Source organism: Mya arenaria, chromosome 11 (assembly GCF_026914265.1).
Source record: "Mya arenaria isolate MELC-2E11 chromosome 11, ASM2691426v1".
NCBI classification, from domain to species: domain Eukaryota; kingdom Metazoa; phylum Mollusca; class Bivalvia; order Myida; family Myidae; genus Mya; species Mya arenaria.
Window position 1 is genome coordinate 32,030,774 of NC_069132.1, and position 13,182 is coordinate 32,043,955.

At 34.4% G+C, this 13,182-nt stretch overlaps 1 protein-coding gene across 2 annotated transcripts in view; it reads left to right on the forward strand.

Moving 5' to 3' along the window:
• LOC128208121 (zinc finger FYVE domain-containing protein 26-like) overlaps positions 1 to 13,182 on the forward strand; it is a 38,817-nt gene that overhangs the window by 435 nt on the left and 25,200 nt on the right. For both annotated transcript variants that reach the window (XM_052911478.1, XM_052911479.1), the window contains exons 2-14: positions 682 to 769; positions 997 to 1,086; positions 1,526 to 2,161; positions 4,191 to 4,358; positions 4,516 to 4,604; positions 5,489 to 5,655; positions 6,567 to 7,895; positions 8,237 to 8,457; positions 8,609 to 9,552; positions 10,113 to 10,219; positions 10,402 to 10,501; positions 11,207 to 11,322; positions 12,551 to 12,673. In XM_052911478.1, the coding sequence (XP_052767438.1) occupies positions 682 to 769; positions 997 to 1,086; positions 1,526 to 2,161; positions 4,191 to 4,358; positions 4,516 to 4,604; positions 5,489 to 5,655; positions 6,567 to 7,895; positions 8,237 to 8,457; positions 8,609 to 9,552; positions 10,113 to 10,219; positions 10,402 to 10,501; positions 11,207 to 11,322; positions 12,551 to 12,673 (4,178 nt within the window). The remainder of the gene's footprint in view (positions 1 to 681; positions 770 to 996; positions 1,087 to 1,525; positions 2,162 to 4,190; positions 4,359 to 4,515; positions 4,605 to 5,488; positions 5,656 to 6,566; positions 7,896 to 8,236; positions 8,458 to 8,608; positions 9,553 to 10,112; positions 10,220 to 10,401; positions 10,502 to 11,206; positions 11,323 to 12,550; positions 12,674 to 13,182) is intronic.

The window sequence follows — 13,182 nt, forward strand, 5'->3', positions numbered from 1 at the left end:
ATGTATTAAGACTTATGTATATGTTTCTCTTTCACATCATATATGAAAAAGAAAAGTCATCTTTAGATTGTTAGTAAGCTATTATAAATAATTACAATGTAATTTTATTTATTTTTTGTGTGTCAAAAAACATTTTAAGTTTTTCCTAAATTTATTATTTTTTTATAAATGGGATTGAATGCATGATTATCTATGCAGATTGAGGCATCAGAACATTTCCTTCTTGGTTCATTGTTCGGCAGCCTAGCTTCAGAGCCTTGTGTACTTTAATATGAGTTAAAATTGTCATAAGAGATCAGTGATTTTTTTTGGTGCAATTTACTGCCTTCTAAAGGCTGTTTCTCCTTGTGAAAAATATCCATTTTTCCCCCTTTTTTTCCCCCAATTTGATTAATGTACATTACGTTAATCAATAAAAAAGCAATGAATTTCTTGAAATATAAACAAAATCTTGACAATACTTTGTAACTTACTCTTTCACAGCATAATGTATGCATAAAAAAGTTAGAACATGTATATTTACCATTATATTAGCTATTTTGGTCTGATTTTGTATTTTTCCCAAAGTGAACTCTTTTTCCCAATTTGCAAGGCACAGGCGGTAATAAATCCAAAATAAATCACTGGAGATGCCGTTATTTTGTAATAATTTAATAAAAGTGATCCATGCATACATTTCAGTGTATCTACAGCTTTTGTGTCTTCCCCATGTCATCTCTCATGGCTGTGTCTTCTGGAGACAGAGAAACTGACTCAAGGGAAACATGCTGTATGCTTTCTTTTCCATTTTAACTCCATTATTCATAATTTTTAGTGTTTTCAATTGATGGAAATGTTCCTTTGGCATGTCACCAGCTCAGAAGAGTATTATTTATCTTTAGTTGAACTATCAATATAAAGGTTTGATGGAAACAGATTTTATTGTTGACAATCTTTAAATGTTAATTTCAGGTAACCTGTCAAACCTTTCTGATCTAGAATTATGTATTATTTCAGACAAAGGCAATTACAAAAGACAAAGAACTAGCTGAGTTTCACCTACTTTTGCTGGAAGTTTGCCCATTTATTGCTGACATTCACCTAAAGGTATTTGTCTTCTAAAGTTAACCTGTAAATGTATAAATTATATCTTATATAAAATCTGCCTGATTTTCTTTACATCAAAGAATTTCTAAACATCAAAGAAATCTGGTAAATCATAAATTTGATGATTTAAATGATAATTTTTTTATGTATAATTAGTTTCCAAATGTTTTGTTTTCATTGCATCACTATGTGCTTCTTGAATAACTAAAAATATAAAGACAGAGTTAATGTTATGAGTTGTAAATGTTGTAGTAAATAAATTTTACAATACAATGAATGTTTTATTTCTACATGGATTTTTGACAATGATTCAACATTTAAAATACCATAAATGGCTTAATGCTGATATACCATACATGAATCAATGCCAGATCTTTCCAAACTTTTAAATTATTGTATTTGTTTGTTTTTATTTTTAATATTGTTTCTCTTCTTTCAGGAGATTTATACTTACTACAAATGGCTTCATTCATCTATCACCGACAGTCACCCCCTGACTCTGTCGCCAGGACTTTTGAGCTTTCTCCAGAACCTTTTGAGCTCGCAGCCAGTGTCGACACACAACCTTATCGACAGTGTTTGTTACAAAGACTCTCCACTGCTCACGAAAAACAACAAAGCACTTCAAATGGTTTACGTAAATGCTATAAATTCCCTTCTTGATACATTAACACCTGCTGACATAGACGAGGATAGAAAAAGAAATCATGCAGAAAAGATTTACAAAATCTTTTCCATGTTTGATTTTGCAGTTCCTTTGGCTCAGCTTCCACTGCGAACAATGTTCACAAAACTGATCGAACATGCAGACCTGGAGCCAGATATAATAAGCAAGTCTAAAATTGTATCAGTTTTAGTTGGGCATACTAATGTGCATCTTCTTGAAGAATTTTGTCGTCTTGACTATGAACTGGAGACGAATAAAGCAGTGGAAACATACCAGGCCTGTGCTGAATTGACAGAAGAACAAAGATGGATGCTGCATTTGATGGGTATTGGTGATGTCAGCTCGCGATGGAAAATGTTACTGATATTTACCATGAAAAGAAAGCGCCATGTTTTAGAAGTCATTCTGGTAAATCATTTGTACACCTATCTTAATGAAATAGTGAATCAAATTTCTGATTTCTTACTATATCTATAATAGTAGTAAATCTGAAGTGTTTTATAATTAGTCTGTCACTACTTTTATGCCTTTAAAGGGGCTATACACCATATGATGAAATAGCAAAAAAAACTAACTTACTGAAGTACCACATAGTTTACAATTAATTTATTTTTTGCTTTTTTTTTGTATTTTTCCATTTTAAAAGATTACTAGGTATGTATACCTAGTAGAATTCATTCTTATGCGTGATTTGATAGTCGATGTTATCACTTGATATTACCAAGTTAGTTATATAGCTTAAATATTCCAATGGTTTAGGGTAAGCCTTCTTGGCCCTGGTCTGCAACTATTTTTTTTTACATTTTTTTTTTACAATTATGATATCAAAGAGTAAAACATTTTATTAAATAATTGGCCTGAGGTTTGTTACAGACAAAAACTTTTTTGGGGCCAATCTGGTGTATAGTCCCTTTAAGCTAACACAGGTCCTATTCCCTAACCTTAACCCTAAAGCCTAACTTACCATGATAATAACTCTCCAAAATGTAACCATAAAAGAAGAATATACAGTTCCCACTTTTCCACATGTTCATTTTTTTTTAGTCTCCATCAGATAAAAGCATTAAGTATAATAAAACAAAAAATGTAATAAAAATTGGGATTCATGACATCATGACAGTGACGTTACAATTGGGCGTACAATTTATAGCATGAAGTTAGCATAATCACTTTGTATGCAATTTACTAGTACAATAATTATAGAATTGATGTCAAAAAGGTATATAATTATGTATACCCAGTATACAGTAAATGAGAAATATGTGTGAAAAAGAAATATGAGATAAAAAAAGTTAAAAAAACAGCTTCTTATCATGCAGACCAATTGTAATCTGACTGTAATATATTTATGCACATTGAGCATTTTTGGAAATAGGACATAATTATTATGAATAAAATAATTATTGATAAAAATGCCAAAAAGTATTTTTAAAAAATGTGTTATAAATTACTAGGAAACTTCTTTGCATTATAAGGTCATATCACATCATTTTCTTTAGCATTTATAATCAACTCATATTTTCATAGTCTTGCATGTTCTTGTTCAAGACTCATTTGGACATAATCCATATTGTCCTTTTCAAATGGTCTGATTGTTAGAAATATCAAACAGAATCATCAATTCAATTTAGATCTATTTTTAATCAGAATTTCATGCTTGGAAAAAAATTGAAAGTCAGTCAACATATTGACATATGCTTGTTGTTGCTATTTGGTTCTTTTGATGTTATGACATGTGTGTGATGTATTTAGCAGTCATAATATTCCCCACATGGTCATGCTTTTTAACATACATTTTCATTCTCCAAAATTATAGTTTTCCTCATGACATTTTTAAAGGACAGCTACCTGAAATGCCACTGAATTTCAATTTCAAATAAAACAAGAAAACAAAAATTACCGGTATGGCCTAAAATTGTGTGTTCCAGCGAGTATGATCATTCTAATTGTTGTTTTTGATGTTAGCAACTGTTATACTAAAATCAAGGTATTAAATTATAGTTTTCCTCATGACATTTTTAAAGGACAGCTACCTGAAATGCCACTGAATTTCAATTTCAAATAAAACAAGAAAACAAAAATTACCGGTATGGCCTAAAATTGTGTGTTCCAGCGAGTATGATCATTCTAATTGTTGTTTTTGATGTTAGCAACTGTTATACTAAAATCAAGGTATTAAATTATAGTTTTCCTCATGACATTTTTAAAGGACAGCTACCTGAAATGCCACTGAATTTCAATTTCAAATAAAACAAGAAAACAAAAATTACCGGTATGGCCTAAAATTGTGTGTTCCAGCGAGTATGATCATTCTAATTGTTGTTTTTGATGTTAGCAACTGTTATACTAAAATCAAGTCAAGGTATTGTTGATGTTCTTTCTGGGGAAAAAATACTTAACCACATTGATTGAAAAAGAAATCTATTAAATATTTTAGGAAACAGGATTAGCACTTATTAAGTGCAGAATGTTCAGCAAGCTGGCCAGTTTTCTCGAACCATCAGAGTTACAACCCCTGAAACCCCTTCTCCTTCTGCTGGGCTGGCCCTTCTGCTACAGTTGTGATGAGGGGAAAGAACTCTTGGAGACACTCTGGGATGATCAGGTATCAGTTACATTCAATATTTTGCACCAATTTTCATGGCAAACTATTCATTTGTAGGATTTTCTGAGTGTCAAAGCTCATTTATGTTTTGCAAAAATAAAGTATAAAATATTTATACAATGGCACAATATAAGGGTTGAAAGTATTTATTTGGCAGACATCCAGTGAACATCCAGCTATAACCCTTGGGTGCAACAAATTGGCCTACCAGATTGACCTCATACAGTGGTGCATGGAGAAAGCAAGGTTAGTGCAGTATCTTGAAAACTGTTTAAGTTTAAATGTATTGTGTAATAATGTCGATATTCAATAATTATATAATTAATGTTCTACATCGGAGAAAGCAAAATGAGTGAAATATGGTGCACACATCTTCGTTACTAATCTCTTGTTAAATTGTGTATGTGTATGTTTTCCAAAGAACATAGTAAATGCAATCAAGCTGAGGCAAAGTGGTATAAACTACAATCTATCTGCAAAAGTTTAAGCTGCAAAGGATAGTTTACATTTTAAGAAGCATTGTTTGTGTATGTAATCGATAATAATTCAACTATAACTAATGTTTATGTGTAAACTATTCTGTAATAATAAATCATCCTAAGATAACTTTATATATGTCAGAAAGGCTGCAAGACTTTTAATGTATAGGAGAAAACTTCCAAAATTAAATGATTTTTAACTTGTCTTTTTTTTTTCAAAGAAATTTAGGGGATTGTTATAGCCTTTGTGTTGGTGTTGTGAGCAAAACTTTTACCTTTGCCTTACTAAAAATATTCAAATGAAACTTTGCAAACATCATGCCAGTGTCAATACACAAAATTTACAGCAAGGTCCATATCTTTTGCTATAAAACTTGTTGAGTTCTGCTCCTTGGATTCCAACATTTACACTTAACGTTGGTATTCACTCAACGGTGCTCTGGTTTCAAGTTTCGGATGTTCTTCATATCAAATAAATGGCCTATCAGGTGCATTAAGATGAAAGAGGTAAAATGAACCCCAGACTTGAGCACACATAATTGATGAGTTCACTGGCATAGAGAATTTTACGTTTTGGGGGCTTTATTGGCAGTCAGGGAGTATAAATTGCTGAAATTATTGTAACCTCAACAACTATATTATCTTGTACAGGCCCCTGATGTCAGAGGACTCGGGTAAACCCCAGCTGCAGAGGGCTGCAGACCTGTTTCGGGGCCTGGAGAATCACTCAGTGCTGTACGTTCTACAAAACTCCACACGCTTATCTTCCCTTGATCAACAGGAGGTGCTCACGCTGCTGCAAAAAGTCCCACTGTTGGGTAATGTGTTTAGTTTTCAGATAGATTATGTGATTACATTATTTTGCAACTTTTTATTTTGCCTTAAAGATAATTCGATAAATCAAAACTTACAATGAAAACTTTACTATTTTTAATTTTGGATGTTGTGGCAACTGTATCATGGATGTTGTGATAAAGCATTAATGTTGGAAATAAATGGAAAATCTTACATGTTTTCCGGTGTGTTTTAGATATTTATCATTGAAACAAAATGATTGATTGATATTTTTCACGTTTTTAAATTTTAGCCTGGGGCCGTATTCAATAACCATCTAAGTAACAATTTTCAACTTAGTGAAAAATTGCCTTTTTTTCTAATCTGAATTTTATGTATAGATCTGATGAAAAGTTGCGGGTATTTAAAATAATCAATGTAAAAAAATATGATATTCTCACTAATTTAAACTATTCACTAAGATGCTTATTGAATAAGGCCCCTGATCTTTATACTTCATTATCAAATGTCAGCTCGCACAGGGCTAGGATATAATTTCAAGGACAATGTTATGTTTTCATAGTATTTGGAATGTTTTTCATGAAAACTAAAATTAATTGTCATTTCATATGATTTATAAGCATATTTTAAAAAGAAAAAATGTTTCAGTGTAAGATCACAATATATTTCACCTCATTTAATATGCCACTTGTGAAATATAGCTTTTGGTGCTCACTCGTAAAAATAAATTGTGATCTTACATTGAAACAGTTAATTACCCTTTAAATTATTTGCTGCATGATTGTGTATCTAGTAATAAATAATGAAACATGTGTATAGAGTTGAGAAAAACAGACCTGGGTTGTCGGTCAATTATGGGGTCTTGTTTAAATCTGAAAGGTATTAGTAGCATACTTATAGAGACGGTCCTATTTTCATGATTTTATGCTAAAAGGTCAAACAGATGAAACTGAAAAGAAGAAAGTCAAGAGTGTCCGATTTGAAGGTAGCGTGGCAGAGCCAGGAAAACCAAGCCTGGAACAGATGAAGGATATGGCCATATACACCGGCTACTGTGTCCTGAAGGGTGTGATGGACACCATCTTGTTCTGTGCAGACTGTGCCGATAAACGCCTGACCCAGCCAATTCAAGTTCATAATCGGCACAAAGTGACTAAGCAATACTTGTCGGAAAGTAGTTCTGAGACTGACCATTCTAGAACTTATAGTGAAACATCTTTGTCAGAAGATCCCGATTCATTTGTTCAAGATAAATTCAAAGAAACTAGCACAAACATAAATGTTCAAAATCTTTACAAAAATCATGTGACAGCTAAGTTTAATCAAGTAAAACAGTATTTGGCAAGATTACAACCTTTGACGCTTCGGGTAGAATTGTTAGAAAATATATTCAGTTTGCTTTTCCTCACTCATGAGGACCTTCAAGAGATGTACCAGACATCAGAATACAACAGCGATGAAGGTGACGATAATAAAAGTGTCAGAAGTGCCAGTACTGGTGTTGTCACACCTGCTGTATTATCTCCCTTGAAGCATAGCTCTTCAACGGGGAAGTTACCTCAGGTGCTTGTGGATAACCTCCCTTTGAAAGACCTCTCCGCTGCTTATGATGTTCCTTATTTGGATCTGTCAACAAGTGCAGAAATTAAGTCGAGTGTGGATGCAAAAAGGCCATCTATTGATATGGACAAAGTCGGAAAAGCTCTTGAGACCTTGAAAACAGACATTGTAAGAAATAGAAGTAGAAATAGTGGTGACCTTGATGGCAGACAATCAAGCATTTCTGAGAACATAAGCTCCATAAGCACTTCAAGTTCTGTGAATTTTGATACAGTTGGATATATTGCAAATGAGTATCTGGTCAGGGACATCCTAGCTCTGCTCAAAGGATGTATTTTAGATGTCTCAGCTGCAAAATACCATATTCATGGCAGTAAAGGTGATACAAGAGACAGATACAAGTCAGCCAATGAAGCTGCAGCCAAGATGGTTCCAGAAGTTGACCCTGATATTGAAGATGCACTCTGTCACCTTGTGAAGTCAAGTGTTACTGTGGAAACTCTTCAGAAGAGAATCACTCAGCTGGAACGATTTACAAGTGAGGCTCATTGGAGGTACCAGTTGGTCTCAGACGAGCACATCCCTCGTATGCCTGGCGAGATTCTGCCGGAGGTTGTCATGGCAACTGGTGGCTCCTCAGATGAGGAAGTGGAGATTAGAGGTTATGGTGGTGGCAGCAAGTCCAGGAAAAAGAAAATTTCAGGTATTGAGGAAAATTTGCTTTGCAAGTTATATTTTTTTGCTAACAAGTGAACAAAATCTGTTGTATATACACTTGCCTTGGTTAGTTTTGATAACCCCTGAATTTGAACATGTACTAAATGACAAAACAAAAGAATATTATACTATGCTGAACTTAGTGATTCAGTGGAGTTTAAAAAATAATACACAAAATTCCAAATGCATTAAATGTTAATGTAAAGACCTTTCTGGCATTATAGCTGAGTGATTTCACTGTAAAGTAATTAAAGATTTATTATGCTGAGGTCATGTTGGTTTTCAGACCTGAAGTAAATTGTATGATATTCGTTAATTTATTTTTAGGTACAAGAAGACGTTCACATGGGGTGATTGAAGTATCTGTCAGTAGTGGGACACAGGTGGTTACCAAGAAAACAGAAGAGGTTTCCAGGGTAACCATTGCCAGGCGACCAGGTGTCATGAAGTCACCAAGGCTTATCTCCCTTATGTTGGCAAGTCCAGTCACCCTGCTCACCATGTCTATACGGAAAGGCCAGTTCACACAGACTAAACAAATCTTGAAGGTCAGTACAATTTTAACAAAGATTAGAAACAGTGTCTGTTGATTGGAAAACTATTGTTTTCAATGTGGATAATTTAAAAGGCAGATTTATATTATATGATAATATTGTTATAATTTGAGCTTGGAATTAATTATCAAGTTCTTCTTTTCAGCTTTTCAAGCTAGAAAACAGACCAGAAGCTGTGGAGTTTTATTTCTCCCAGGCATTTCAGAAAGCCTTCAGATCCATCTTGGGAATAACTGGAAAAGAAACCGCCCCATCTGGCAATTTGCAAAGTAAATCTGGCAGTGCTCCTACTAAATTCAGTACCTTGCCAAACAAATCAGGCCTTCAAGCGATAGCCAATGTGGCAGCTGCAGGGCTGGCAACTGCATCTGTGACCGGTGTTGCAGATGAGATTTTGAAATTTTCCCCCATTCCGCAACTTCCAGTCATAGGAAAAGCTGATGATCTGCCAAACAATATTGCTCAAATCTTTAAGCCTGAGAATGTTCCTGTGATGATATTAATGGATTTGACCTTCACTGCTGGTAAAACTTGGGATGTGTGCAATCATCTGATGAGTGTGACAAAATCACACTTGCCAAAACAAGAGATGATCGCTGAATCACCAATTCAGACATTAGAACCAAAAAATGTGAAAACTGTTCCAAAACAAAGAGTCAACAAAATTCTAACATTCCGTGAAATTTTTTATAAAATGCAAGAGATATTGAATCTAGGAGTGGAGGATGAAATTCCTAGTAAGGAACACATTCTGCTTGCTAAAACATTCCAAAAAAGTGCTCAACATTTTCTGTGTCATGCGACATTCTCTCTAAAGGCTGACAAGAACAAAGAACTGGCCACTTTGCGTCAGAATCAGTCCAAATATGTTCTAAAGGTAGAGGAAGCTTTCAGTCATCACAAGTCAAAAGGTCAAGGTCATTTGAGTCCTGAGTCAAGGACAGAGAGGTTAATGTCAGAGGTTAGGGAGAGACTTGGTAGTCAAGGGTCAAGGTCAGAAAAGCCTGTTATCCATCACAGCATGAAGCAGCTCATCAATTTCATGGAGAAGGATATCCCCGCATCAGGAATATTGGCCTTGGTAACTGGGTAAGTGACATGAATTGAAATCTTAATGGAAATAAAGTTAAAAATTGCTTCATTGGCAATTTTTTAGGTAATTGCTGTGTTATTTTTCTGCCTAAAATGGGCAGCCTTCACTATTCCAAAATGAGCAAAAGAATTATATAATTTTCTTCCACTGTTTAAAAAGGACTGTTGTAAATACCTTTATAAAGATCCTGAGATGTATTTCAATATAGCATTATAGCAAGCTATCCTCAGCCTCATTTCTAACTTTTGTCTTAAAAATCATCATTATAACAGTCTATCTATTTCACTTATTACGAGTCACTATTTCCACAATTTAAAGGGCCCAGGCCCCATTCACAAAACAATGAAAAAACTGAATTGTGGGAGACATTTAAAAGTAATTATGTTTATCCTGGCTTATAGGCTTGATTGGTGTAACATTATATTTCTTTACTGACGTCAGAATTGCCTTTTGCTATTTGTAAACTGTGTTGATTGTAACATTTATTTATTTTAACAAAATTTATCTTTTCTTTGTTTTTATTTCACTTATACATGTATATATTGTGTATATGTAGAGCAAACAGCAGTAAAGCAACTCCAAGAAGGAACTATTTGCTGAGTTTGTATGAACATTGCAAGGAGCTCGCTTTCTTGGTGGAGGAATCTGAAGCCATAGGGAAAGGTTTGGAACTATTTTTTTCTACATTCCTTATACTAGTAATTGTTATTGATAACACAAGAAATAGAATCAAAGATGAACATGAATCACTAACCTTAGTATAGACTCAAAAGATGCAAAATGAAACACATCTAGGACCTAATGCAACTCGGTATTTTTTGTATTGAATGCAATTCCTGTTTTAGAGTCCCGTGTTGCCCCGAAGAACTACTTCGAGGTGCTGGAAGAGGGGCCATTACGTATCCTTGGGCGCATGATGTTCAAAAAGAAGATGGCTCCTGCAAAGTAATGTCCAGCTTTTATTTCTTTACATTTTTTATTAGAACTGAGCCGTTCTTCTAAGTGACAATTAAAATAAAATGCATGTTTACAAAGTTAATCATTTATATGTCCTTTTTGTGCCGGCTTTTTAATTTACATATCTTTGTTATACTGATAGCCTTCGTGTTGTTGGCATCATCGTCATTGTTGTGCAAATGTTTAAACCTTGCCAATGACTCAAAAATTATTCATATTATTCAAATGAAACTTGGTTCACATGTTGCCACAGACAGTAAGTACATATCTCTGGCTACGATATTTGTCTGGTTCTGACCTTTATTTAACAGAAAATGAACAGAATAGCATTAGCGTTCGCTCCACTGCGCTCTCAACATGGGCTTAAAGAAGTTATTATGTAATGGAAAATACAAAGACAAGTCAAGTGGTAGAAAATAACCTTATATCTTGTTTATTATCATGATGATCATAAATAAAAACAACAACAAAATAAACAGACAGTATTAGTAATACACAAGACGTCACATGATCTAAAACACACAAAGTCTACAATGCAGTTTTTTATAGGGAGGTGACTTATGTAAAGTAAAAGGATTGTTATACATTTCAAAAATGTCAGTGATTTGCAAGTAAAAGACAGTAGCCACATAATGAAAAGCAGCATCATAATACTCCTTTAAACTTAAGAATCTGTATCAACCTATTTTTCAGGCTGGAGAAAGTTGCGGCAAAGCTAAGTTTGAACCTGACACACATTATTGTGTACAGCTGTTGTGTCCATGTGCCCAGTAAACGTCTACCATTGCTTCAAGTTAGCCCGGGACCAAGTAAGTTATATCTAAACCTGACACACACCATAAGCTTGAAGGAAAGCTATTCTACTCACCCAGGTGTTGGCAATAGGGCCGACGCCACAAGTTTGACACAGTTTTGCATGCAAATTACTGTCAAGGCCAACGTTGAGGTATTAGATTGATACTTTATACAAGGCTGTTTGTCTGGTTGAAATTGTGGGTGCCAGTACTATCAAGTTTGATTGAAACTAATGACAAAGCTTCACAGTTGACAGACCTACAAAATGAAGCATGTTGGGTTACGATGTTGCTTGATTTCTTTTAAAAATCATAGCCCTTGATCAACTATGGAAGTGTGGTAAAAGTTTTCCGTGCAATTATCTTTAACTCCATTTCTCACTATCCACTCAATGAGTTGGATAGAATCTTGAAACAAAGCTTCACAGTCAATAGACCTATGAAATTATGGTAAGCATGTTTGTTAACTCTTTCATGATTTTATACAAATTAGGGCCCTTGTATGACTTCTTGTTACCATTACCAGATAAGTCCATATCTCACCAACCACTCAATGTCTTTGATTGAAACTTAAAATAACACTTCACTTCACAATCAATAGACCTGCTGAATAAAGCAAGTTGGGAAACTTTAGGAATATATGCAAATTATGGCCCTTCTTTAAATTTTTAATGTGCAATTTTCATGAAGTCCATAAGCTAGTGCCCTGATTAGAATATACATGAGCTGTTGGCTCATTTGTATCATGCATGGTAATCAGTAATACAAGTCATAAAAGAAAGGGTTGAATAGTCAATTGCGCTGTATTTAATATGGATAGCTGTTATTGTAAATAACTGTTGTATCCATCTGCCCAGTAGTTGTCTACCATTGCCTCAGGTAAGCGTGGGAATGAGTAAGTTAACCTTACGGTACTTAGATATGCATGTTTTGTATTCAAAACTAATTTCTATATGCTCAATTCTGATGAAAGCTGACAGTTTATAGAATCAAAATCAAGCCATTTCTTTCACAGAAATCATTACTGTTGTCCATTTTACGGGACCATGTTAAAGATCTATAGATGAAGCTTGAACATTTGACCTCTTTGGTGAGAGGTAGAAAACTAATATCACTTTGTTTTTTGTTTTATCAAGAATTAAATTTTAGATGTTATATCACTGTCTTTAAACCACACACTTTCTATAAACCAAGAGAATACATATTAAAATACATGTTAATTGTATGTCTTTTTTCCTTCCAGACATTGAAATCACAAATGGAGTTGAGGTGCACAATGCTGGGAACGCAGAAACTGGGATCAGTTTTCCCAATGCTGAACAATTCCTGAGGCAGCTTCTATCAAAGCTTATTGCTCTTATGAAAGGTATTCTTCTCAAGGAAAAACTGAGAACAAAGTTCTATGGTACTAGAAAAGCATGACATTTAAGGAGATATACATGCATATTATGCTCCCTGAAGTGTTTAAGTTTATTCAATGCTACCATCAACAGTCTTTTGGCTTCTGTGTTAAAGGCCTAGTTTAAGGAATGTTTGGCATGATAATCCCCAGCTGTGCATCTTCTGCTAATTGCACTGGTGTCACAGTAGGGGCCAATTTCCTGTGTATTCGTTAATTGGCTCAGGACTATTTAGGGTCCATTTCAATAATAAACCCTCCCAAACTGCACAGCAGGATACTCGGATCGGAGATCTAATAAGAGGGATCAAGGTAAGAAGATTAAGATCAATACACAGGTTGTACACAGATTATGGGGGGGGGGGGGGGGTCACTTAAAGAAGGCTTAAAGTAGGCATTCTCTCCTCACCTGGACCTCCAGGCCCAAATTTCTCGAAACACCTGAAGTCCCTTAAAACAGGATTCAGTTAAGGTCA